The 24,812-nt window shown below is 39.1% G+C and overlaps 3 protein-coding genes across 5 annotated transcripts; all 3 read right to left on the reverse strand.

The window, feature by feature from the left end:
• Nucleotides 1–510: 510 nt before the first annotated feature.
• On the reverse strand, nt 511–6,454 carry LOC131300141 (probable glycosyltransferase At5g03795). 3 transcript variants are annotated; one of them, XR_009190876.1, is made up of 5 exons: nt 4,500–5,128; nt 4,243–4,379; nt 2,921–3,269; nt 1,376–2,258; nt 511–1,278 (listed from the first exon to the last, which is right to left on the reverse strand). XR_009190876.1 is itself a non-coding variant. In XM_058325848.1 (5 exons), the coding sequence occupies exons 2-5, from the start codon at nt 4,932–4,934 to the stop codon at nt 1,569–1,571; spliced, it is 1,611 nt and encodes a 536-aa protein (XP_058181831.1). In that variant the 5' UTR covers nt 4,935–5,137; nt 6,205–6,454; the 3' UTR covers nt 511–1,568. The 3 variants fall into 3 exon arrangements, 2 of the variants coding, with proteins under 2 accessions (XP_058181831.1, XP_058181832.1); XM_058325848.1 differs by adding an exon at nt 6,205–6,454 and having other exon boundaries at nt 511–2,258; nt 4,500–5,137; XM_058325849.1 differs by adding an exon at nt 6,205–6,433 and having other exon boundaries at nt 511–2,258; nt 4,985–5,137.
• A 9,595-nt stretch (nt 6,455–16,049) lies between these two features.
• On the reverse strand, nt 16,050–20,149 carry LOC131300170 (large ribosomal subunit protein uL10-like). Its single transcript, XM_058325885.1, has 5 exons — nt 19,451–20,149; nt 18,596–18,664; nt 17,166–17,264; nt 16,667–17,059; nt 16,050–16,363 (listed from the first exon to the last, which is right to left on the reverse strand). The coding sequence occupies exons 1-5, from the start codon at nt 19,706–19,708 to the stop codon at nt 16,214–16,216; spliced, it is 969 nt and encodes a 322-aa protein (XP_058181868.1). The 5' UTR covers nt 19,709–20,149; the 3' UTR covers nt 16,050–16,213.
• Nucleotides 20,150–21,272: 1,123 nt separating this feature from the next.
• Nucleotides 21,273–23,943, reverse strand: LOC131300193 (large ribosomal subunit protein uL10-like). Its single transcript, XM_058325916.1, has 4 exons — nt 23,647–23,943; nt 22,891–22,959; nt 22,052–22,216; nt 21,273–21,746 (listed from the first exon to the last, which is right to left on the reverse strand). The coding sequence occupies exons 1-3, from the start codon at nt 23,893–23,895 to the stop codon at nt 22,088–22,090; spliced, it is 447 nt and encodes a 148-aa protein (XP_058181899.1). The 5' UTR covers nt 23,896–23,943; the 3' UTR covers nt 21,273–21,746; nt 22,052–22,087.
• Nucleotides 23,944–24,812: the final 869 nt, after the last annotated feature.

Raw genomic sequence — 24,812 nt, forward strand, 5'->3', positions numbered from 1 at the left:
GGCTGGCTATAAAGCTAAAGACGATTTTTATTAGCCTCGCTTGTTTTTTTATGGGTACATAAAATGGACTTGCAAGTATGGTATTATGTCGCATCTGTCAGGGAATATTGTCCCGTCCCACAAATCGCAATATGTAGGGGACTCTATTGCACCTATGTCGGAACCGAAACTAAAATCCAACCACTTGGTGTTAGGAGTACGTATCGCCCCAATAAATAACTACAGGGACTCGAACCTGGGCCTTGTCCAACCAGATTCTGGACCATAAAGTGAACGACGGAACAAACCCTCCAATGATGCAAAACAACAATGACAATAATAATAATCGTTGCTATTATTGTTATTGTTATTGTCATCATTATCATAAGTTTTTGCCAACAATTGCTTCAGATAAGAAACAATATATGTTCCTTGCTGGAAGTTTTGGTTTGATGATAACCATAATTACGAAACAAACTTTTCACTGTCTTTAAACTGCCAATTAACTAGGACAAAAATACAGAAAAGAAAGAAAGAAAAGAAGCAGTAATATACTGTATTCATTTTCTGGGAACTGGGAAGCAGTCCATTCATTTTCTCAATCCTCTTGACAATGACAATATGACACACCCAAGACAGCAATAACCGAGAGTATGGTAAATCGGAAATCAATCCAATGCAAACTACAGGGATTCACAAGCCATAGCCTAGCTAAATTATTACCATCACAGTTTTCTAACTACAAATATTTACCATCATCACAAGTAACTGATGACATTTGCTAGAATATCATCATTCTCGCCAATTATCACGAGCTTAACCATTTCAGTCTTTCCGTGGAAGTTCGAAGAAGTTGAGACAGGAACACAGTTGATCATCCTTGCGAATTCTCACAAGCTTAATCATCTCCTTGTTTTTGTAGATGTCGAAGACCTGAACTTAGTTGATCAAATTATAGTTCAGAGCAATATGAAGGGGCCAAACGTCTGTAGCGTGCAGAACAATGTTCATGTCCCACAATGTTGGCCCCTTAGTATCGATGCCCGGAATGAATTTTCTTGAAAATGTAAAGCCAGAAACTAACCAACACATTCAACGAACAAGGGAGATAGAAGGCACAATCAGACTCCTCAGCAGGTTTGTCCTTTTTCTTCCTCCTTGGCAGCAGGGGCAGAAGCAGAAGCAACAGCTGCACCCAGAGCCACTGAGCCACAGCAACAGCTAACTTGCTGGGATACATATAGATGCAATGATAGCATTGAAAACACAAGATCCTATACCTTGGTTTTTCGAAGAGGCCTACCAATGTGGTACACCCAGAAATGAAAAGACTGACTGGCAATTTGGGACGGAGTGAGTAGATGACTGGAAATGGAAACAAGAAATCTAATAATACCTGCATTGCAGAAATCATTGTTGCTGTCCGAAACTTCTATTTGACATTCAGTAAAGTTTGATCCCTAAATAACAAACAAGCCGCCTCCAGATTCTGTCATATAATCCATAACCACCACGATGGAGTTCTCCCAATTCATGAGATATGTGCTAACAATGCCAGTCAGCTATATCAAAGGAAGGAATCCCAAAATTTATGACGACTGCGTTATGTGAATCTGGTTAAGCCTAGCATGCCAAATCGAATGCAAAATCATGTGGAACATATCGTATCTTATTGGCCTTGAGTTCCAATGGAAATGCTTCTGCAGCATCTTGACATTAATTTGCATTTTTTGATACCGTCTCAAAGGAATAGCCAATAAAATCTCCTTGAGTTTTGGAATGTCCTTCTCATCCACAATCACAGAAAAAGCACTCCAATCTAAAACTTCATGCAATGGAGGGACAAAGTTATCAGCAATAATCACGGGAACGCACTCATAATATATTGCCTCCACAATCCTCGGACTGTTCACTTCATAGCCCATTGGACAAATGCAATACTTGCTTGATTTCATGTGCTCAACATAAGACATATTCCGGGAGACTCTATTGGGTAGAGGCCCATAAATTCTCATATCCTCATCTTTGTCGCCCCAGACCTTAAGAAGCGTTGGCCGCACCCTACCATGCATGTTGCCAGCAAAGAAGGCGAGAATTGGGCGCTGTGACACTCTTTTTCCTCCAAGACCTCTAAGAGGTCTGTTGGGATTCCTTATTGTGGTTTCTGGCAAGGAAACATCTTTCTCAGCAGCGAAGATACCTTCAGACACATCGGCATTGCAGAGAGCTTTTATAGTGTTTTTGGTTAACTCCTTGTGTTTCGTCAGTGTATAAGGGCCCTACAAAACAGCCAAAATAAAGATCAAAATGGGATTGGTCTAAACCTGGCACTAAAATCCATAAAAAAATTGCTCCCGTTGGCTTATCTCATCAAACAGACCGACCACCCATTAGTCTCTATTCTCTACCACACAACGCAAAAGCTTTCGTTGATGTAGTGCATAATTTCCTTCATATTCATAAGAAGAGTGTATATATTAGCTCAAGTTAGCATTACTTCTTCCATTCCACGTGCAATAGACGTATTCAAGCATACTGGGGTCTGGGTTGGGTAGTTAAGAAGTTTCCTGACTACTTCCTACCCAGGTTTGATTTTTAAAGTTTGTATAAAAAGCAATAAAGCAAATTTCTTTTGCCAAGGATATTGAATATATAAGTTTCCAATTTAAAAAGAATGCTATAACCTGTGGCTCTGATGATAGCACAACCACAACTAAAAGAAAATTCCAAGTTTGTAAAATCAAATTGGTCACATTGAAGTTATCAAAGTAAGAAACAGTTATCCAAGTTCGTAAAATCAAATTGGTTGTAGAACTCACAGACCTATGCCTTTAAAAAGGAGATGCACAACAAAGCACTACGAAAACAAAACTCTGACATCAAAAAACTTGGAAGGACTGGAAATGAACAAATAAAGCATTAGGAAACTCAAACTACCTACCCAATCATGGCAAGCAACGAGAAAATGATCTGATCCGTGAGTTCGATTCCAAAAAGGGTACTTCGCAGCAAGCATGTTCACATGATCCCTTAGGAATATTGATAGGCGTCCTATATTATTTGAGTTTTTTACATAAAGAGCCATCTGCAGTTGGCGTGCACTGTATGGGAGATAGAATAAGTGAGCCTTTTCCGGGTCCCTGGTGACAAATTGCCTGTTTTCCTCCATTAACTTCATAAACCATCCTTCAGATGAATAAATTCCCTGGAGATTGGGTTCGTGGAAAATTGGTCTCTCCCCATCTTGGTAAATGTAAACTTTAAGTATGAGTTCCATCAGCTCATAGCTCCTGGAATTTAGGAGTACTTTATAGTTCAAAAACAAAATGATTGTGCTAACAGTGGTGCCTATAATAGCATGTATGCCCCCAAAAATGTTTGCATGTAACTAGTTCAGCAGCTAATAGAAGTGGCCAGTAGGATGTTATAGCTTTCCGCTAAGATGAGCTACCTCTAAAATAATCTCAATCCAATCGTTTATCATTTAAATCAAATGTACAATAATCAACAAATACTGATTGATTAAACTTTTCCTCCATATCCACTGAGGTAGGCTTTTTTCTAGTCCTTGGAATAGTCAATAGTCTCCATTCATATTTCTATCTGAAACTGCATAGAGAATGCCCAAAGTAGAAGAAACAAGCAAGGTCAGCTCTCAAAAAAACCAGGTTACCCTCCAGATATGGTTCGGTTTGAAGTGAAGGTTGTTCACATTCACAAGTGTACCTTAGACTTTCTGGCAATTGATCTTATCATGTGTTTACAGTTCAGACCCACCAAATTTACATGTAATAAGCTAGAATATGAGGTTTCCAACATTTGTAAGACAATTAGCTATAGTAGAAGAATTAATTATCTTGAAAACAGAGAATCTTGAAAATTAATTATTCTACTATAGATAATTTTCTTAATCCTGAATGCCACAAGTTGAGATCATAACTGAAAGTTGACAGTACGGCCTTAGAGATCCTTCTACTGTTGCTGAAGTATGTTCCTTAACCATGGCATGGAGATACATAATTAATAGAAACTTCCAATAGACATCCAAATCTCGAGTCCAACATAATATATATTTTACAGTTTACATATCACGCAAGTACTTGCTGCAATTAACTGTTCAAGTTTGAAACAAATGGACAAATACATATGTGTATATTGGTAGACAATTAGTTATTAATAAAAAAAACCAATGCATTGTGTTTCAAAAGTCGATGTACAGGGTCATACCAAACATTAACCCATGTAAGAGCTAATGACACGTACCTTTGGAAAATAGAAACATTTCGGAACAAAGGGGCATACAAATCTGGATCTGGATCATCTATGACCGATGAGATGTTCTCTATCTCTTTCTTAGCATACACAAGAGCCTCGTCGGTGGTCAACGACCGTAGATATCTCTACAAAGTTGGGGATAATATTCAAGAGGGGAAAACAGGGAGAAGAAGAAGAAAAAAAGAAAGGAAAGTACATTAAGTTAAATGTTTTCCATACTACAGTTAGAGCCTCAACAATCTCACCAGCAAGCGATGGGGCACAGGTCTACGGGGAGCAGGCGGAGGACTAGCTATAATCTTTGGTTTCATATTTCTCCTTCGCCTTCTAGCTAAGCGATCTCTCTGTCTTGACGCTTTAGTTCCCTCTTCCATAATTCGCACTGACTGGTTTAACTCATGAGAAGTATTCTTGGAAATAACAGGATCAACCAGATGGGTTTCATACTGTTCAAACCTCGCTAAGGAATTCTTTTCACTCAAATGCATGTTACTATTCAAAGATTGGTATAAAAGACGTGTTTCTGGTGGAGAGAGGATCCATATCGTTAGTGGATAAGGAAGAGTGTAAATTTGAACTACCACACCAGCAAAAGTAATTATAGAACCAACAAAAAGCAGCTTTCTCCAACTGACCCTGAACAACAGGACGATAATGATCTGCCGCAGTATTCTATTCATCTCATTCTTCAATATGAGTACTTGCTTTTACTATAAAATTCAATACTCACCAATCGTAGTGGTAACCTAAAGAAATCCCCGTCTGGCTGTAAATATGAACTTATCTTCATTACCTCCCCAGAAGGAACAATGCTGGACAATTCACTATAGCTTAACAATGCATCCACATACTCAATTCTTCCTTGCTCCACAACAGGCTAGACCTAAACATTAACCAAAACAAATAAATAACTAATTCACTATTGTTGAGTAGGCATGATAAATAGTAGCCAATTTATGGAATAACACCCATAAATCACATATCTGGCTAGTCCACAACGAACTGCGTGGATGGATATGCAGGCGTACAATTACTACTAGTCAAAAACAAATTAGATACACAAATAATCAAATAAGAGTCCATGATCAAAGATATGGAGAAGCCTATGGTCAACCATTGACCAATATTTGTGTAACCTAACCAAAATGATTTGTAATTAACACCAAATATTTCGTACAAGAACCATAAAAAACAGTAACAAGCTGAATATCAAACCATAATATGATGCACAACACATGAATCAATAAATATGCATAAGTTCTTCTTCTTTTTTTTGCGGTACACACTGTTTGTAACTATGCCAAAATAATACGTAACATAAAACAAAAAGTACATAACTTTGCTATTTGCTACGGTGCACAACACATGCAACATAGCTTTCTCCCAAAGACAGAATTATGGGAAACCATAAACATGTTAGGCACGACATAACAACCAATATGCCAAGCTGGTGTGGTTGCCAATAGTGCTCCTGAAATCAGAACAAAGTATGGTGTATGGACCTCTAGTGTCCAAACAAAAAGGAAAAATTAGCTAACAGACCAAAACAGTGCTATTTTAAATAACAAGGTGAACACTATTCAATTCTTTTTCGTGAGTGGAAGCGACCCGAACAGATATATAAATATTATCACCAGTACCACCTAATAACAAAACTTCCAGGGAAAATAAGAGAACCGAACCGAACCGAACAGTGTTAAGTCCCGTCGGGTCCATGAATCCGATCTTTACATTGAGGTCGACGCATATATTAAAGAAAAAGAAAAGGGAATTGTATGATAAATTGATAATCAGATTATGGAAATGAGAAATTGAGCATGGAGTAACAGAATAACAAACTAGCTTTTTTTTATCAATCATAGTCTAGACAGGTAAAAGTTGAACATATGCGTGTGCATATTGATGCAAGTCATGTATAGAAATCGGGAAATTACAGGGAATTTATCGTACTTTTCGTTAGGCAAGCCGAAATAGAGAGCGAGGCAAACGACGTCGGGCTGCCGCCGGGGGGGTGGGGGGGGAGATGAACAAGTCCTCTTCCAAGAATTCGAGGGAATTGGATCTGATGACAGTGGAGAATGAAACTGGAGGAGAGAGAGAGAGAGAGAGGGAGGGAGGGAGAGAGAGAGAGACGCCTGTCGGAGAGAGAATATGGGAGGATGACGGAGATTGAGAGTGGAGGGAAAGGACAGGCGCTGGCGATCTTGACGGGAACGGTTTGGTTATTTATTGTTAAGAAAGATATAGGGTAAACTACATCCACCTCCCCTTAGGTATCTGATAACTACACTGGCATACCCTACTTTTATATATTTACACCCTATAATAAAGGATGACTCTGTTCCTTTTTCTATTAATTGGCTGTTTGGTTAATATTTAAATTTTTTTTGTCATTTAGTTAGTCCTAATCTACCCTAATTGCTGCTAGTTCAATTAGATTTGGAGGAGCAACTGCATCTTTTTTTTTTTTTTTTTTATCCGCAGGAGCAACTGCATCTTGATTTGTATTTTTCATTCACTGAATCTTTGGGAGGAAAATTATTAAGTGCTCTTGGTATACCGTCATGTATTTATACAAAGTCCATAATCAAGTTTATGGGTTCCATGTATAGGTGTGGGTAGGGTCCAACTCCTAGTCCCTACTCTAGTGCTTTAAGAGCACTTAAAATTACTCCCTTCGTTTTCATTTGATGGTCACAGACAAAAAGTTTTCATTTGATGGTCCCAATTAAAACTTTTTATTGTTGAAAAAGAATTTATCTCACTCCAAAAATTAAATGGCAATATTTTATAAGCTTTCTCTTTGAACTTTTCCTTTTTCAATTAGTCGCACTAAGAGCATCTTCAATCCACCGCTATTTCTCTAAAATAGAGGATGGATGTGACACATTGAAGGGAGATTTTATAATTTATTCTATTTTTTCTTCACTTTTTGTAATTTTTGAGAGAATTTTTTAGGGACCCACCGTCCTTTTTAGAGTTTGGTCCTCTAAAAGTAAATTTGGTCCTCTAAAAATGGAGGATCAAAAGTAAATTTGGAGTACAAAATTCCTCCAAAACTCTAAAAAGGACGATGGGTCCCTCAAAGATTCTCCCAAAAAATACAAGAAGTGAAGAAAAAATGGAATAAATTACAAAATCTCTCTCAATGTGTTACATCCATCTTCTATTTTGAATGGATTGAAGATGCTCTAACAAAGTAAAAACAAGTAATGATTCGAGACTAAAATGGAAGAACAAAGTGATAAGAAATGCAATAATTGTGTTTCCTTATTATTGAGATGGAATTTCTAAAATGGACCAACCAACGAAGACGGTTGTGTGCTCGAGAAAATTAAACAGTAGCTGGACATGATATCTTACTCATCAGATTATATATTAAGAAGACGGTTGTGTGCTTGAGAATCAAATTAGGACTCCGTCAGATCATTATTGGGTTTCAACTTTCACTCGGAAATATACTAGCAGCAAATAATTCATCTTATGCACACAATGAATTCACGTTAATATGCATTTAACATTTCTTGTTTTCCAAAATTTATTTCTCTAAAATAAGTGGAGTATAAAGTAGTAGTAGTATATATTCGATATGCCGAGACTTGCGAATTATTATTATTACTCTCTCCATCCCAAATTCTGTCCGGTCCGCAAAACAGAATGTTAAAAATAATGCAGATTTTTCAAGAAAAAATTCAAACTTTTTTCACAAATTTGAAATACTCATTGATATCTAGCAAGTTGTTGAAATTTTTTTGATTTTTTCTTACAAAAATTGTATTATTTTTAACACTCCGTTTTGCGGATCGAATAAAGAATTTGAGACGGAGGGAGTATTTTTTTAGAACACGTTAGAAATTCATAATAACAATAAGGATTACAATCTACTGTGTGCTTCTTAATACAATTGGGAAAAATCTCTCACATACAAGTTAACAAAATATTACAGCCAAATCAAATAAAGGAATCAAGTTCGGTGGCCAGAGCGTGCCCGGTGGGGCGTCGGAATCCGATCGGATCCCTTGGTCGTGGGGAACCGGAGCACCACTCTTTATGAATTGACCGTATACAAACACATGAGCCTATAATTTACACCCAAGAAAGAAAAAGTCAAGGTCTGCAAAAAGCACTCCGACTCATCGCCGATGACTTGTGCACCAGGATTGGAAAGCCCTCGGGGTTAAGACGGCGGCGCGTGGATAACACGGGGAGACGAAGTGCGAGCGGCGTGGAGGTCAGCAGGAGGAGGATGGCGGAGATGAAAGTGCTTCTTCGTCGTCGGAGTCTATGGAAACTGGAGAGTGCTTCCATAACAATGTTGGGTTTGATCCTCTGAGACCAAATCTATTTTTGCAAAAATAATTTCCCATAAATCATCTCCGATTATAAACTAATCAGAATTCGATTAATACGATATTCAACATGGTTTGTCTTCTTGACATGATCTACAACTTGAACAGTTTCGATCGTAAAAATAAACCGGAATGAGTTCACAATTTCCAAATTAAACGTTGCACCATTCCATAATAATATTGGGTTTGATCCAGTGAGGCCAAGTCCATTTTACTAAAAATAAATTGACACAAATCATGTCCGATTGTAAACTAATCGAGCTTGGATTTACAGAGTCTTTAACGTAGTATATCTTATTAACAAGATCTACAACTTGAACAGTTTTGATTGTACAAATAAACCAGATTGAGTTCACAATTTATCAATTACGAGTTTCAATATTCTTCTAATGTTCAACCTGAGAAGTATAAACGAACCCGAGCGACATCGTTTCAACGCACTTGTAAACTTGCGAATACCTCGCGTCTGTCAAGACTCAAAGCTTCCGAGTCCACTCACCTCACTCTGTTAACGGACACACAAACACACACTCTCTCGGCGGTTTACTTTTTTACTTTTCGTAACTTTTTGTTTAGTTTTTTGACGTAATTTTAGGGTTAATCGTCTCGTCGAATCAAAATAGGAGTATAAAAATATAGACCGATATTGTAAAAATTTAAATAAGACGGCACTTAAACTCCGAAAGACAGTTGTTTGTTAAACTTTTTTCATTTTGATTGATTTTTTTTTTTTACTTTTGATCATAATTTTGTACTTTTTAGATTCCTTTTGTGAGATGATTAATTCAAAAAAAATCATGCGAATCTAACACAAATTCAGAAAATACGAATAAAACACACAAAACAAAAAAATAAGTTAAATTTAAAAAGAACTCAGCCTAACTCAACCCCTCGTTTCTACACAGAAAACCACTTTTCTCTCTCTACACCATGCGATCTTGAACTTTACGGCTGAACCCCAGCAGTAAGTTCCTTCTTGGTATTTGAACTGATTGTCTTAATTTTTTTACCAATACTAGCATTCGCGCCCTTTGTTACATATCCTCGCTTTGCTCTCCCGTTCTCAATCCTCACACGCGCAACTTTAGTAGTGTAAAGGACAACTTTCGAGCTCGTGCACACGCATGCATTACGTGACTTAGTTCGCACTAATAATTCTTTCCGAGTGTTAAATTGCGGTGCTACTGTTGCAGATTTGGTTTTGACGAGTGCCGGAGACGATAAAAAGATCTTGTTGAAACTTACCCCGTCCATTTGCTGTTCCGGATACTGGTTTACTCTGGTCGGATCCCAGTGGAGATGTCAAGGGATGGGGAATGAATGATAGAGGAGTTTCGTACACACTTGGCCCAGACAAGCTGTTAAAATTTTTGGCGAAGCATGATGTTGATTTTGTTTGGCGCGCTCATCAGGATGTAACTCTTCTGCTGTTTGTTATTCATCTGGACTGTATTACCAGGGATGCTAATATCCAAGGAAAATATGTACTGGAATGCACGCCAAAACATGGTAGAGTCGCTTCAAGATGGTGAATTTAACGATCCAAAGGAGCCCACAAATCTTTCCGGATAGTTAACTATAACTCTAGGCAAAGTGGAGTTTGGACAAGTGAAATTGTTTAAAGAATAATCATTATGGCCTAGTTAACTATCCGGAAAGATTTGTGGGATCCAAAGGAGCCCACAAATCTTTCCGGATAGTTAACTATAACTCTAGGCAAAGTGGAGTTTGGACAAGTGAAATTGTTTAAAGAATAATCATTATGGCCTTCAAATGTGCTTTCAAAATCAGGATTTTTGTTGTAGAAATTGTCTTATCGCTTGACAGTTGTACATCCACATAACCATACCCCTATAGTAGTGTTGTTTAGGGTATGTCGAGTACGGAAAAAGTTTCAGTGCAACGGTTATTTGTAACGCCCTTTTACATGATGTGGGGCCCATGTATGTGTGGGTCTCACCCCATGTGAGAGTGGCGTTACAAATAACCGTTGCATTGAAAATTTTCTCGTCAAGTACCATGTTTCTGGTTACTTGTATGAATCCCAATTAACATAGCATATGACTTATTCCGGTTGCTGCCATATGAATTCTGTTTCCAGGTTGTGGAGGACGGTTATGAAGCTCGTAACCGTATTCTCAGCCCCTAACTATTGTGGTGAATTCGACAATATATGCCGGCGCTCTGATGAGTGTTGATGAGAACTTGATGTGCTCCTTCCAAATTCTTAAGCCTGCAGAGAAGACGTCTAAGTTTATGATGTCTACCAAAATTTGATTTGTGCAATTGCTCCTCCCTATTGTTCGGACAAGGGTACTTGATCAAATCTCTTAAGTCTTCTCATCTGAACATTCGTGTTTGCGTGGCAATATCATTACTTTAGTTCCCTGCATCAGTAGCAATGATGTTGCTGGTTTGTTGAGGTGGGAAGGTGACGTTTAACTTTCAATTCTTGACGTGCCCAACTCCATTCCGTTTTGTTTGGTTCCTGTAGTAAAATGTTAGGCTTTGGTCGCTGTTTTATTGTTCTGCAAAACTTCTACGGCTTCTGACTGTTTTAGGGATTGATGGACTACTTCTTTATGCTTTTGCTAGTATTTGTTTTTCGCTCCTTTCCTAGTGTGTCGGATTTTATTAGTAACTTGAAGCTCAATTGTAAACCACTAATGTTTTTATGCTCACCATTCTATTCCCTTTTTGCAGGGAGAAGGATCTAAAATGAGTTGTCAAAGTATTTGCTTCCCTCACAGAAAGATGAGTGCTTTGCTTCATGCTCGAGTGCAGATAGTCTGGTTAAATTTAGCAGTAATGCTACCCACACAGATTTTGTGCACATATTTTTTGTGGGGCCCACTACGGGTCCCACACAAATAATCCGAGCCGTTCATTAAATGTAAAACATTTTTTCAAAGGCCTCCGCAAAAAATCAGCTCAATCCGATATCTATAAGTGTTTGATTCAATCATTTAACTTTTCATTATCCTGAGATTCGAATGAAAAGTTAAATGATTGAATCAAGCATCTATGAGTATCGGATTGAGCTGATTTTTTGCGGGGGCTCTTGAAAAAATGTTTTACATTTAATGAACGGCTCGAATTATTTGTGTGGGACCCGTAGTGGGCTCCACAAAAAATCTGTGCACAAAATCTGTGTGGGTAGCATTACTGTTAAATTTAGTTGGAGAGGAGTCTGAAACTGTGGAACTCCAAGCTGTGGGAGGAGAACTCCATCTAGTTTGGCGTGTGCCAGAAGTCTTGATGAATCCTCTCTCTCTCTCTCTCTCTCAATACTTTATACCTCTTCATCTTTTTTAGTAGCACAAGAGAAATCATGTGTAGTAGAAAACTATATGAGGGGCTGAGGGAAACCCGAGGCTGTTGTTTTAGATTATGAGAGCACACAGTAATGGAAATGTTTGATAAACTGATTATTGACTGTCAGTCTGAATTTTAGATCTCTTTATCTTTATCATATTCGGGTCACGTTTTTACACCGCATTTTCATCACGATGAGAGGATTCAGGTAAATATAAAAACATAGACCAAAATTAAAAAAAGTTTATACGAGACGACAAAACAGATCCAAAAGTTGAAAAGGTCAGATTTTTTTTAGTCTTTTTCGTCATCTTAGATGAATTTTTTCCAACTTTCGTTTGTATTTTTATTTTTTTTCGATTCTTCTTGTAAAGTCGAAAAAATATGGTGATCCGAATGTTGTAAACACTATGAGAAAATACACAAATAGACCGTGCTGAAAAGTTTATGAGAAGTTGGGCAAAACTCACTCACAAGACTATGATGCCTGGTTCTTAATCTGTTGCCTGACATGAAAGTTAACCAATCATTTCCCATTCTAAGATCTTGAAATCTCTTGGCAAAACAAGTGTAACCCAGGAAAAAAAGGAATAAAAGAAGAAGAAGTAAATATGTAAACCGACCGAGTTAAACAGAGGAGTCAACTCGGAGAGGGGATCGGCAGAGCGGGCAACTCTCCTGCGAACTCAGCCACTTATCAGCACACTGGAGTGAAAACCCGGCCCATTAATGTCTGCAAAAAAGCACTCCGATTAATGATCGACGGCTCTCATCGCCGACGACGTGCGCAATTCACGATTGAAAAACTCTTGATTGTGGATGGATCGTGCCCTTGGGGTTGAGAACGCCGGCCTGTGGGTAACGCAAGGGGACGAAGTGCGGGCGACGTGGAGTTGACGGTAGCGGCAGCCGGAGGAGGAGGAGGACGGCGAAGAGGGAAAGTGCTTCGTCCAAGAGCGGGCTCGTAAGCATAATAACATTGGGTTTGATCCAGTATGGCCAAGACTATTTTCTTAAAAATATTTTCACGCAAATCATCTCCGATTATGAACTGCTCAGCATTCGATTAATACGATATTCAACAGGGTAAATTTTCTTGATACGATTTATAACTTGAACAGTTTTGATCTAAAAAATAAACCTAAACGAGTTCACAATTTACAAATTACACGTTGCTGTGGAGACTCCATAATATTTGGTTTGATAGAGTGAGGTCAAACCTATTTAATCAAAATGAAACTCACACAAGTGATCTCCGATTATGAACTGATCGAGCTTAGATTAACAGAATCTTTAATACGGTATATCTTATTAACAAGATCTACAACTTGAGCAGTTTCGATTCTATAAATAAATCAAATTGAGTTCACAATTTACCAATTACGAGTTTCAATATACTTCTCAGGTTCAACCTGCGAAGTCATAATGAACCCGACGACATCGTTTTTCAGTACCTCGTGTCTGTTGGACGCGAGTTCGTGTTGGATTACCTGTCTTCCAAAAAAGCAGGCCTGTGTAGGGTGCAAAACATTCAAAAGCTCAACTGGAACTGAAAATATGGTCCCGATTTGAGTCCACTCCACACTCTCTCTCTCTCTCTACACCAGTGCGATCAGGAACTTCGCGGATCCATCTACGGCGTTCTTGGCGGCTGCCGGCGGCCACACCGCCAAGCTGTTCGACGCCTCCGTCGAATCCGGCGATCCTTGCACCTTGAGCTACACTCCTTCGCCCGGTTTAAAAGTCAATTCGGTCAAATGGAACCACACCAGTGAGGACTCAATATTCCTTCGTATTTGAACTGATTTTGTATTCAATTGTTTCGATTTTTTTTTCTTTTGGGGGGTAATTCGAATTGTTTCGAGTGTCAACACCCTCAGTCACGTAATCCTTGAGTAGGGACCTCCGCGGCAGGCACGCGCCCGCCCGCTCTCAATCTCACTCTAGCAAATTTTAGTAGTCTGGAATAGTTTTAAAAAACGCACGTACATTATGTGACTTAGTTTGCACCATTAATTCTTTCCGAGCAAGGGCGGCTCTAGGATGGGTTGAGGATGTTCCGGGAACCCCCTGTTCAAAAAATGGACAGAGAGTGTGTGCTGTGCAGCTTCATGCTGCACAACGTGCTACACGGCCTCCTGCGAGACTTTTCCGGCATCGGTCCGACGATCGGAGACGTTCACCGCTTAGAGCTCGTCGAGTTCTACATGTGCATCACAAATCAGCTTGATCAAATATCGTTAAGGGCCTCATCGGAACATATATAACTTGAAAAAAAATGAATCCTAATGGATACAAAACACTGGATCAAAACCACTAAATCCATTTTTTTTCAAGTTATATATGTTCGGATGAGGCCCTTAAAGATATTTTATTGAGCTGATTTTCGTTGCTCATGTAGAACTCGACAAGCTCTACGCGGTGAACGTCTCCGATCGTTGGACCGATGCCGGAAAAGCCTCGCCAGAGGCCGTGCAGCACTCTGTGCAGCACGAAGCTGCACAGCACACACACAACACACACCCCCTGTCGTCAAAAAATACACGAAAATTATACATTTTTTCGTATAAATTTTTTGCCTATAATATTGCCTGCACTGGATCATCTGAAGTTAAAAGTAAATAAAAATTCATTTGCATTTGCGAGTAAGTAGATAATATAACTCAACAAAACAAAATAACTCAAGCCCACTAATTTTCAACCAAAATAAAATATCACTACCGTATACGGAGTTTGGTATACAAAAAAAATTTGAACATTTTTGTCACCGCTGAACTAAAATCATGGAGCCATCCCTATTTCCGAGTGGTAAATTGCGGTGCTACTATTGCAGATTTGCTAGAGACGATAAGAAGATCTATTTGTGACGGAAGAATTGGGAGAGTATGGGGACCATTCCAATGGCCGGCACCGACACTATCGATAACATTGAGGTGATTTTTCATCTGTTGTGATCATTTGATTTGGGTGAGATTTATTTAGAATATTTGTTTCTGTTTCATTTGGCATTCACCGCTACCAGAAGTTGGGCACACTTCCATGTGATTACGTGGGGGTGTGGGAGTGGGTAGTTGAGCTGCGGCAATTTTGTAACACTTTGATCTAACAGTTAATTCGTGTTATAATGAAAATAATTTTGAAATTTTATTACTAAGGCAATACTTGAAGAAGTGGTCAGACGTTGTAAACCTATACTCCACTCGGAAGGTTCCAATAACAGAATGGAAACCTATACTTGATGTTGATCTTGTTTGGCGTGCTCATCAGGTAGTAACTCTACTGCTGTTTGTTATTCATCTGGACTGTATTACCAGGGATGCTAATATCCGAGGAAAATATGTACCGGAATGCACACCAAAACACGGTAGAGTCACTTCAAGCTGGTGAATTTAACGATCCAAAGCAGCCCACAAATCTTTCTGGATAGTAAACTATAACTCTAGGCAAAGTGGAGTTTGGACAAGTGAAATTGTTTAAAGAATAATCATTATGGCCTACAAATGTGTTTTGAAAATCAGGATTTTTGTTGTATAAATTGTCTTATCGCTTGACAGCTGTACATCCACAAAACCATGTTTATTGTTTGTGCAATAATTGCTCACAAGAAAGAAAAAATTCTAAAATCTCATGCCAAGACCACTTGGCCAACTGGCATTGACTATTCTACTGTTGATTCGTATGCCGAAGAAGGGAAAAAACTGGGAAGCAGTCCATTAATTTTTGCAATCCTCCCCAGCGTCCAATGACTCCAATAACACAGATTTGAGGTAAATCCAACGCAAGCCACAGGCATTCACAAGTCATAGCCTCCCTAACTCATTACCATTGCAGTTTTCTAGCTACCAATATTTACCATCATGACAAGTACTTCCTGATATTTGGTAGGATATCATCCTCCTCGGGAATTCTCCCAAGCTTAAACCATTTCAGTGTTTTCGTAGAAGTCCAAAGAAGTTGAGACATGAACGTAGTTGATCATCGTCGTGATTTCTCACAAGCTTAATCATCTCATTGTACTCATATCTGTAGAGTACAAAACAATGTTCATGTCCCACAATGTTGGTCCTTCGGTACCGATGCCCAGAATGAAATCCAGCAACTAACCAACACAATCCACAAACAAGGGAGACATCGACACAGGCAAAATCAAATAGATAGGATATTAAAGTAACATACAGAGTCATCTTAAACTAAGAAATCCTGATTACTTTTAATCTAATGAAACACAACAACACAGGCAAAGTCAAGAAACAGACGTAGAGGTCTCAAAACACACCATACCAATCTTACTTAACTTAGTCAAAAAGGCTGAAACCCATATCATCATCGGACTCCTCAGCAGGTTCGTCCTTCTTCTCTTCCTCCTTGGCGGCAGCAGCAGCAGGGGCACCACCAGAAGCAACAGCTTCAACCGGGTCTACGGCAACAGCGAACTTGCTGGGATCCTGCATTCCCACGCAACAAGTTAGTCAAACGCAAAAAACACAAATTACAAACTGATGTCTGGTATGGCTTCCCTCTTATGTTTTCTGCTTCACTATTATGAAAAATACTTGTTCGAGAAAATTTACTGTAACCTTTTGTCTGCAAAACTTTCATAAACCATTTCTAGCATGTATGATGCTAGAAAACGATGATTTTCAAATACACAAAAGCGAACGAAAACAATCAAGATGCCAAACATTTTACAAGATTTCTAGAATATTGATTATACTACACAAATATATAAAGCAGCAGTCATTACATACCGCGAGGTATTCCTTCACTTTCTCTGCCTGAGGAAAAGAATAAGAAGTTTCAAGCGAAACAGCCAGCACATTCTTGTACCCATTAATAAACATGTGGGGTGCAGCAGCAAGGGTTGGGTAAGAAATCGCCAGTGACAGAGAGGTGACCAAGGAAACTCCGCTCGCAAACTTCCCAATGAGATCGTCTTCAGTTAGATCAAGAACCTCAGGGCTGAAGACTGATCCATTGTCATAAACAGTCTGGACTATAAGACCATAAGAGAAGGGTCGGATGCCAAGTTTTGCAAGCAGGGCAGCTTCAGAAGATCCCACTTTGTCACCCTTCTTGATAAGCTCGACAGGGGTGATAATTTCAACTGTACCCTTGTTAATTTTGGTGGGAATGTTGAGCACCTGGGAAATGAGAGGCAACATTTAGCGACTAATGGAATACCCTATGGCATGACAAACAACACAATAGAAGCAAAACATAAAAACCTTGAAGGAGAGGGATAAAGACCTGGAAGAAAGAGGTCTGAGAAGGGTCGAGGCCAGTGTTGCCAGGGGGAACAACGACATCACACGGAGCAACCAAACCAACACGAGCAGGTGCACCAACCTGTTCAATGACAGAAATATCAGCAATATTAACGAGAAATTACACTGTACAAAAGGCAGAGTCAGTTGGATAAGCCTGAGATGACCAATAAAAAATTTAAGCTTGGATAAGCCTGAATTGACCAACGTATTCGAAAAATTGCGGTTTATACCTCTTCTTGGAGCCTATAGTTGACAACAGAAAAAGAACTAAGTGTCTAACCTAGAACTTTATCAAAAGATGATTTGGGGACAACTTGTTTCTACTTTGATATGGTTTAACTTTGATACCAAGTGAAATCTAGTGTCTCCTCACAAATGGTGAAAGCAAAACCGAATGATTTACTCATTGCAACATGTTTCATTAACGACAAAATATACACTGATTGTTTGACCGGTTTTAACTTCAGTTCAGTAGGTAAATGACAAGGTACTTCGATGTTTTGGCCAGGAATAGTGATAGAATGCAATATTTAATTAATGTTGCTCCAATGATACAAATGGGATGCTTTATATTTCTCTCACAAAATTCCAAATGATAATGCCATATGTCAGTCCTATCATGAGAACCACAAGTTTTGGCAGAAATGGGAAATTTGTGAATAATACATACAGCATACCATTGGAGAAAACAGTTGTTAATAAACTAAAGGCAACACTCCCAAGCAAGCGTACATATATATAAAAGACAGATAAAATATGGAGATGAAATGAAACCGCAATGTCCAATCGATAATGTGTGGTAAGACTAGACAAGATAGGATTAAAAATGAATTCGGGAGATCGTAGGTATAGCACCTATAGAGGAGAAGTTGAGGGAAAATACGCTATGGTGGTTTGAACATGTCTGCCGTAGACCTAGAGATGCAGTAGTTAAGAGAGTAGATAAGATAGCTTTGGGTAGCAACATTACGGGGAAGGAAAGACCTAAATTGACATTAGATGTTGTGCGCAAAGATAGTCTACTGGGCTTGAGTGAACAAATGGCCCTTGACATAGCTCAATGGAGAAAAAAGATTCATGTAGTTGACCCCAAATGATTGGGACATAAGGCTCGGTTTGGTTTGGCACCGTCAAACTTCATAGGATGAGATGGATTAGGTGAAGCTCAATGAGGCAATGAGTTTAGTCTGACAGTAGAGGGACATGATCATCATTTAGTTGCAGCAAAGTGGTGTACAAATTCTGTATTTCCTCGAACCAAACTAATCTCAAATTACCAATTAGTACACATACCATTACAGAAACTTATTTTCAAATACAGAAAGCAATAACGGGGCAAGAAAGGGTTATACTATCCCATACAATTGTAGCAATAATGAACAACATCAGAAGATGGTACGAGTATTTCACCTTGTACTTAGCCACCTCTTCGCTCACCTCCTTCAGATCACCCTTGGTGAAAATCAAACCCACATTACCCTAATTAACAAAACACCAACTTCAATCAAAGTTGCGTACAAGTATCACGACCGGGTTAGAGAACAAAGAGTAAACAAAAGTCCAATCAAAGTTAGGGCCACAGCGAACTTAAAAGTTAAGAGTCCCTCTGTACTTTGACGAGCGAAAAAATACGGCAAAACAATCTAGAAAATCCAATTAAAATATGGTCCACTGGATAAAATCCCAGAGTATTGAACGTTCTAAAATTGTATTCACTTCAAAGTCACTATCCTTTCAGTTTTTAGCTGCAAAACAGTAATTATGGGCCATATTTTCATACACTTACTCATAATAAACTTATTATTTCATACTACATATTATAGGATCCTAAAGGTTTGTTTGGAACATAGGGTTAAAAGAATTTCATTCGCTTGGTTTGAGGGAATCGAAGAGAGAAAATGACATTAATTAAATATAGCAACATTAATAGAAGAATAGAAGTACCTTAATTAAATGACTAATAGTATAATTTTCATTCTAATTTCTCTCTCATTGTCCTTAATTATGTTCACTTCCACAAAGAGCCCGATGGATTTGGGTTGGGGCAACAACCACAACACAGACCCTCTCACATAAAGTGGGCACACACACACACACTCTCTCACATTAAAGTGGGGCCCACACATAATCGTTTGTGGTTGTAGCAAAATTGTTTTGCGGGCCCAAAGCCCAGGCCTTGTTTGCCTTGCCTCAGAACGGGCCTAAACAAGCTTCTCTGAAAATTTGAACAAAATTGTACAGATATCAATCAGAGTATACACGTACCACGAGGAGGGGGATCAGATTGAGGACGGCCGTGTTACCGGTCTTCTCGGCATGGATCCTAACAGACCTCTTCATCATGGTGTTCTTCCCCATGAGAATCACGGAATCACCCCTCAGCCCCTTGCGTATGTTCTGCAGCTGGTTGGACCCCACGTTGTCCGCCGCCACGATGAGGATCTGCGTGTACTCGTCGAGCAGCTGGCACAGCTTCTTGTCGTACGCGATCTTCTTGTCCGCCTTGGATGTCTTCACGGCCATTGATGACGATTATTTATATACGATACAACAACGATTATGTACGAGTGCGTATGTACTGACGAGGAGGTGGTGGTGGAGAGGAGTTGAGGACCAAGACGAAGCTGGAGGGCTTCGGTCAAGGTGGACAGCTGGGGCGGGCTGTCGCTTTAACCTCCGGGAACAGAGACGGGGTTGGGCGAGGAGAGAGAGCGGAGGAGAGAGAGATAAACCCTGGTTGCAGTGATGGGGGAAATGGGTGGTGGGGGTGAATTTGTAGGTGGAGGTGGAATGGGTTAAAAACCTAGATCTGACGGCTGGGATTTGATCTTAGATGGGCCTCTTGATAGTCTTAGTAAATTCTTGGGTTGTGGTTTCCGGTCCATGAAGAAATGTGGGCCGACGATGACAAAGGCCCATGAGAAACTGCTCAAAGGGGGGGTTACATACACCCAAAATCCGGAGCCCCCCGCAAGCACTCATTTGTGAATTTCGTAACTTGAAATTAATGCACTCGTTGCTGTTGTAAAAGTTCCAATTTGTGTCACACCCCCGGGTTGCCTCAGTGGTTCGGGCGGATGCTTAGGCTTTGGAAGTACTCCTCAAGGCTTGGGATTTGATTTCTCACCGAGTGAGTAACCTGAAGTAAATGAAGGGCCGTGACTGCGCTAGCTTTCCCGGAGGTTTGGGTTGCATAGTCGGGTCCATTTACTGATATGGCTGTAAGGCTGTTCCTCCGTTTCAAAAAAAAAAGTTCCAATTTGTATCATCAAACCATATGTTATTTGGGTGAAGATGTCCGGAATTTATGCATTGCTTTTCTGGTTACTGCTTTTGGATTCTATGCATTTCCACAACTTTGGTAAATGGTAGCGTTGGTTAGTCTTTTCAAGACCCTACTTGGATGTAACTAGGTAAGTTTTGAAGAGCTTCCAATTTCTATGAGAACCCTCTCCAAAGGGCCAAAAAAAATCCAGTCATCGCTTATTCGATTTCTGGATCTCATGGAGACAGTAGGAAGATACCGAGGCTGGTGAAGGCAATATATCACCCTAGAAACCAATACCTCTTGCAACTTGATGCCGGTTCATCAGATTACGAGAGGATGAAGTTAGTTTTATCAGTCCAATCTGAGACGGTGTTTTAGGCTTTTTGGGAATGTTAATCCAAAATTCACGAGAGTAAACCGTTTAACACACAAGGCTGTCTAGCTTCCTTTTATAACTACCACTCAAATGTTGGACATCAATTATGCTGCTCCATAATGATTGGATTTTCCTATTGCCAGTATGCCTTTTTTCTGAAGCATCAAAATGTTGCTTCAAATTATACAACTTTTTAGTCATCCCTTGAACTATTTCCTCAAGCTTAATCCACTTGAGGCAAGTAAAGCACTATAAAGTTTGTCATGTTCTTGTAGAAGAATAGATGAGCAGCAAAAGGTTGCTGCAAAAAATATCCCGTCAATTTCCAAAGACTGAGATAGCAGCACAAACTAAAGCCTAATACTCAAGCAAAGCCAAGACTCACAAACCAAAACCCCAGAAACAACCAAATAAGGTACCAACAATATGAGTCCACACATTGCTTACAAGCACAATACCAGAATAATTAGAGGAAAGAAATCTACAGGATTCGCAACACCATGTCATATATGCTCCCACACTACAACTTGATATTCCAAAAAAAGTAATACAAGTTTCAACCTTAACAACTACATAGTACATATTGTCGCGACTGATATTAAGTAAATACTGCACCAAGGAGAAAAGTAATGACAATACAACACCACCAGATTCTTTTTGTTCCACTTGAACTTCCAACTCCATTTTTTGTTTCACTCGAACGGAATCAGCAAATTCCAACAATGGAGGAAACTGTACATGCTCAGCTGGTGTTGTGTACCGCACCCAAGCTCTGTGTGCTGCATCGAAAGAGCTATATTTTTTATTCACGGCACTAGGAAATCTAGTCACTTGTTCCCTAAAAGCTGGCCAAGATTCATAAATACCGGGAGTCCTACCCACAAACACAACGTAATAGTCTTGTTTTCCTGCCATTTCTAAAACCTGGAAGAAAGTTAATTTCGAAACAACTTACACCAAAAACAAGTACTAAAGGTGTGTGTGAGTGAGTGAGACAGTATACAAGAGCATTTGACTGCTAACAAGAAAGAAATCAAACAAGCCATTGGAGTATATGTAATGTCTCTCCCCCTTCTGCGTATAAAATTTATCTCACTTGGAAAGCTATTAGACAACAGCATACTATGAATTGTAAAGGGCAAGAGTAGTAATTTTTGTTAGCTCTTTGGGGCAAGAATACAGAATATAAAGGGGCAAATATGCAGAAATAGATGCATTTTACCTGCAACACTCGCATGGGTAGAAGGAGATGCAACACTCAAAGGAGTAGATGCCAGAATCTGCGAAGCGGGTGTTGTAGCTGCTCTATCAACTGGTACTGCTGCAGTTTTACTTGTTGTGCCAGTCGAGTTGGAGGATACAATACTCTTTTTTGATCCAGGGCAATCTGTCAAATCGTGAAACACTCCATTACATACAAGCATATAAAAGAAGTGAATATAATGAGAGATATGTAGGAGAAAGAAGTGCAAATTACGAGACATGTCGCATGTGAAAGATACAATTGCTAAAACTAATTTCAGCAGTTAATCTTAGGTACAAGTAGGACTTTTACAAGTAACCACCAAATTTCTTTGAAATTTCTTTGTACATTAATCTTCTATGTCTGATAGGCGTGTAAATACGCCTATTTACGCCCCTTAACTTAGACTTGTCATGTCCATTTTACTATGCTATTTGATATTTGATACTCGTTTTCTTTATTTCAGGGCTCGCGGGTGATTATTAATATTTTAGTCGTTAAATTCAATCCGTAGACCATGACGCTCAAAGCCAAATGCCATAAATGTTGGTAATTCCCACCACCACGCACGAACATCATGGCGTTGGCGCCACATTAGAGTCGACCAAGACATATTTTAGTCGGTAATACATATGTTTTTACCGACCAAATGTTGTTAGTCGGAGATTGGCTTTAGTTTAGCTGATTAAATAATATTCACTCAGTGCAAGGCGACTATTTGCCGACTAATTATTTTTAGTCCGGAATTGTGCTTTTTGTTGTAGTGTATCCCATACAATTGTAGCAATAATGAACAGCAGATGGTACGAGTATTTCACCTTGTACTTAGCCACCTCTTCACTCACCTCCTTCAGATTACCCTTGGTGGAAATCAAACCCACATTACCCTAATTAACAAAACACCAACTTCAATCAAAGTTACGTACAAATATAACACGAGTTACACGACTGGGTTAGAGAAAAAACAGTAAACTGAAGTCCAATCAAAAGTTAAGAGCCCCTTTGTACTTTAACTAGCAAAAAAATACGGCTAAACAATCTAGAAAATCCAAATAAAACATGCTCAACTGGATAAAATGTCCCAAAGTATTGAACGTTCCAATTCAACTTCACTATCCTTTCAGTTTTTAGCAGCAAAACAGTAACTGTAGGCCATATTTTCATACACTCCCATAATAGACTTTTATTATTTCATACTACATATTATGAACCCTAAAGCTTTGTTTGGAACATAGCGTTAAAAAGTATTTCATTCCCTTAGGTTTTATTGAAAAGAGAAGATAAAATGGCAAATTAGAGTACCAAGCACAGTAAAAATTTCCTCTAATTTTTCTCTCATTGTCCTTAATTATCTTATCTTCTCTTCCCTCACTTCCAAACAGATCCTATAACTTTAAGTGGATTTTAGGAGCCCAAAGCCCAGACCTTGTTTGTCTTTGAATGCAAATTGCGCCTGAAGCCATTAGGTTGAAGCCACGCCCAGGCGTCACGCATTGCGCAATTTTTTTCCTCATCCAAAAAAAAAAAATTCGATTCACAAAATTACATGGATGTCTATCAGAGAATATACGTACCACGAGGACGGGGATCTGAATGAGAAAGGCGTTGTTACCGGTCTTCTCGGCGTGGATCCTGATGGACCGCTTCATGATGGTGTTCTTCCCCATGAGGAACACGAAATCACCCCTCAACCGCTGGCGTATGTTCTGCAACTGGTTGGACCCCACGTTGCCCACCGCCGCGATGAGGATCTGCGTGTACTCGTCGAGGAGCTGGCACAGCTTCTTGTCGTACGCGATCTTCTTCACCGCCTTTGATGCCATTTTGATGATGTGCAGTTTATGACGATGAGATACAACAACGATATATACTGTATATAAGTACCAAAAAACGATATACTGTATATACGGTCCAATTTTGAGCCGTTATGGGCCTCGGAACCGTATAAAAAGGAAAAATAATGAGACGTGTTTTGATAATTAATCCGTCAACGATATTTTCAGAATTAATAAATATTTTAGTTTATATTTGACGGATATTAATTATTTAAATATGTTCTTAACCATCATTTTTCTATATAAAAATTACAATTCAGTTGAGTCCAAGTTTGGGCCGTTGTGAGCTGTTGAGGCCCACAACAACAGTTTGGATGGGACACTAAAGTGGGTGCCACAATTTGTTGGGAGCGACTATTCGCAGCCTTTTATTTTTTTTCTTAGTCCGTTAAAAATTTTCAACTAATTACAACATGACCCCTTAATGCAAAATGACATACTTACCATTATACCTATACGTGAAATGACCTACATGCCCTTATGATCAAAATCCTAAGTTATCTTCTTCTCCCTTCCCCTCAAAAATCATCATTCACGTTTTTTAAAACAAACACACACACACACACACCAGCCAACTGTTCATCTTCTCTTCTCCTCTCTCTTTAAAGCTCTCTTTCTTTTTTATCTTCATCCTCTCTTTTCTCTTCTCTCTCAAATTTTTCGGCAAAGGAGGAGTAAGAGCTAAATATTGTATCAATGGAAGGTTCAAGTCCTTCCATTAATCCATTTTTTGACCCACTTGTAGATTTAGATTTTGAAATTGAAATTGAATCAAATTCTATTGGCAACCATATGATAACAAATGATAAGAAAGATACTGTGATGGACGTATTTTGGAAGTCGCGTGAGGAGGTAAGTTTTTCCGTTTACAATGCCCTCTGCTTTGTTGTTGTGGCGTCTAGGTT

Source organism: Rhododendron vialii, chromosome 9a (genome assembly GCF_030253575.1).
Source record: "Rhododendron vialii isolate Sample 1 chromosome 9a, ASM3025357v1".
NCBI classification, from domain to species: domain Eukaryota; kingdom Viridiplantae; phylum Streptophyta; class Magnoliopsida; order Ericales; family Ericaceae; genus Rhododendron; species Rhododendron vialii.

Excerpts from the sequence above, each read along its gene's own strand:
- LOC131300141 (XM_058325848.1), bottom strand. The coding sequence starts at position 4,934 with ATGAATAGAATACTGCGGCAGATCATTATCGTCCTGTTGTTCAGGGTC. Across the intron at positions 4,380-4,499 it reads CTGTGCCCCATCGCTTGCTG|AGATATCTACGGTCGTTGAC; the intron begins GTGAGATTGTTG and ends CCAACTTTGTAG. Across the intron at positions 2,259-2,920 it reads TCGTTGCTTGCCATGATTGG|GGCCCTTATACACTGACGAA; the intron begins GTAGGTAGTTTG and ends GCTGTTTTGTAG.
- LOC131300170 (XM_058325885.1), bottom strand. The coding sequence starts at position 19,708 with ATGGCCGTGAAGACATCCAAGGCGGACAAGAAGATCGCGTACGACAAG. Across the intron at positions 17,265-18,595 it reads AAGAGGTGGCTAAGTACAAG|GTTGGTGCACCTGCTCGTGT; the intron begins GTGAAATACTCG and ends GTCATTGAACAG. Across the intron at positions 16,364-16,666 it reads AAGTGAAGGAATACCTCGCG|GATCCCAGCAAGTTCGCTGT; the intron begins GTATGTAATGAC and ends GTGGGAATGCAG.
- LOC131300193 (XM_058325916.1), bottom strand. The coding sequence starts at position 23,895 with ATGGCATCAAAGGCGGTGAAGAAGATCGCGTACGACAAGAAGCTGTGC. Across the intron at positions 22,960-23,646 it reads TTCAGATCCCCGTCCTCGTG|GGTAATGTGGGTTTGATTTC; the intron begins GTACGTATATTC and ends TTTGTTAATTAG. Across the intron at positions 22,217-22,890 it reads AAGAGGTGGCTAAGTACAAG|ATTGCCCTGGATCAAAAAAG; the intron begins GTGAAATACTCG and ends ACGATTTGACAG.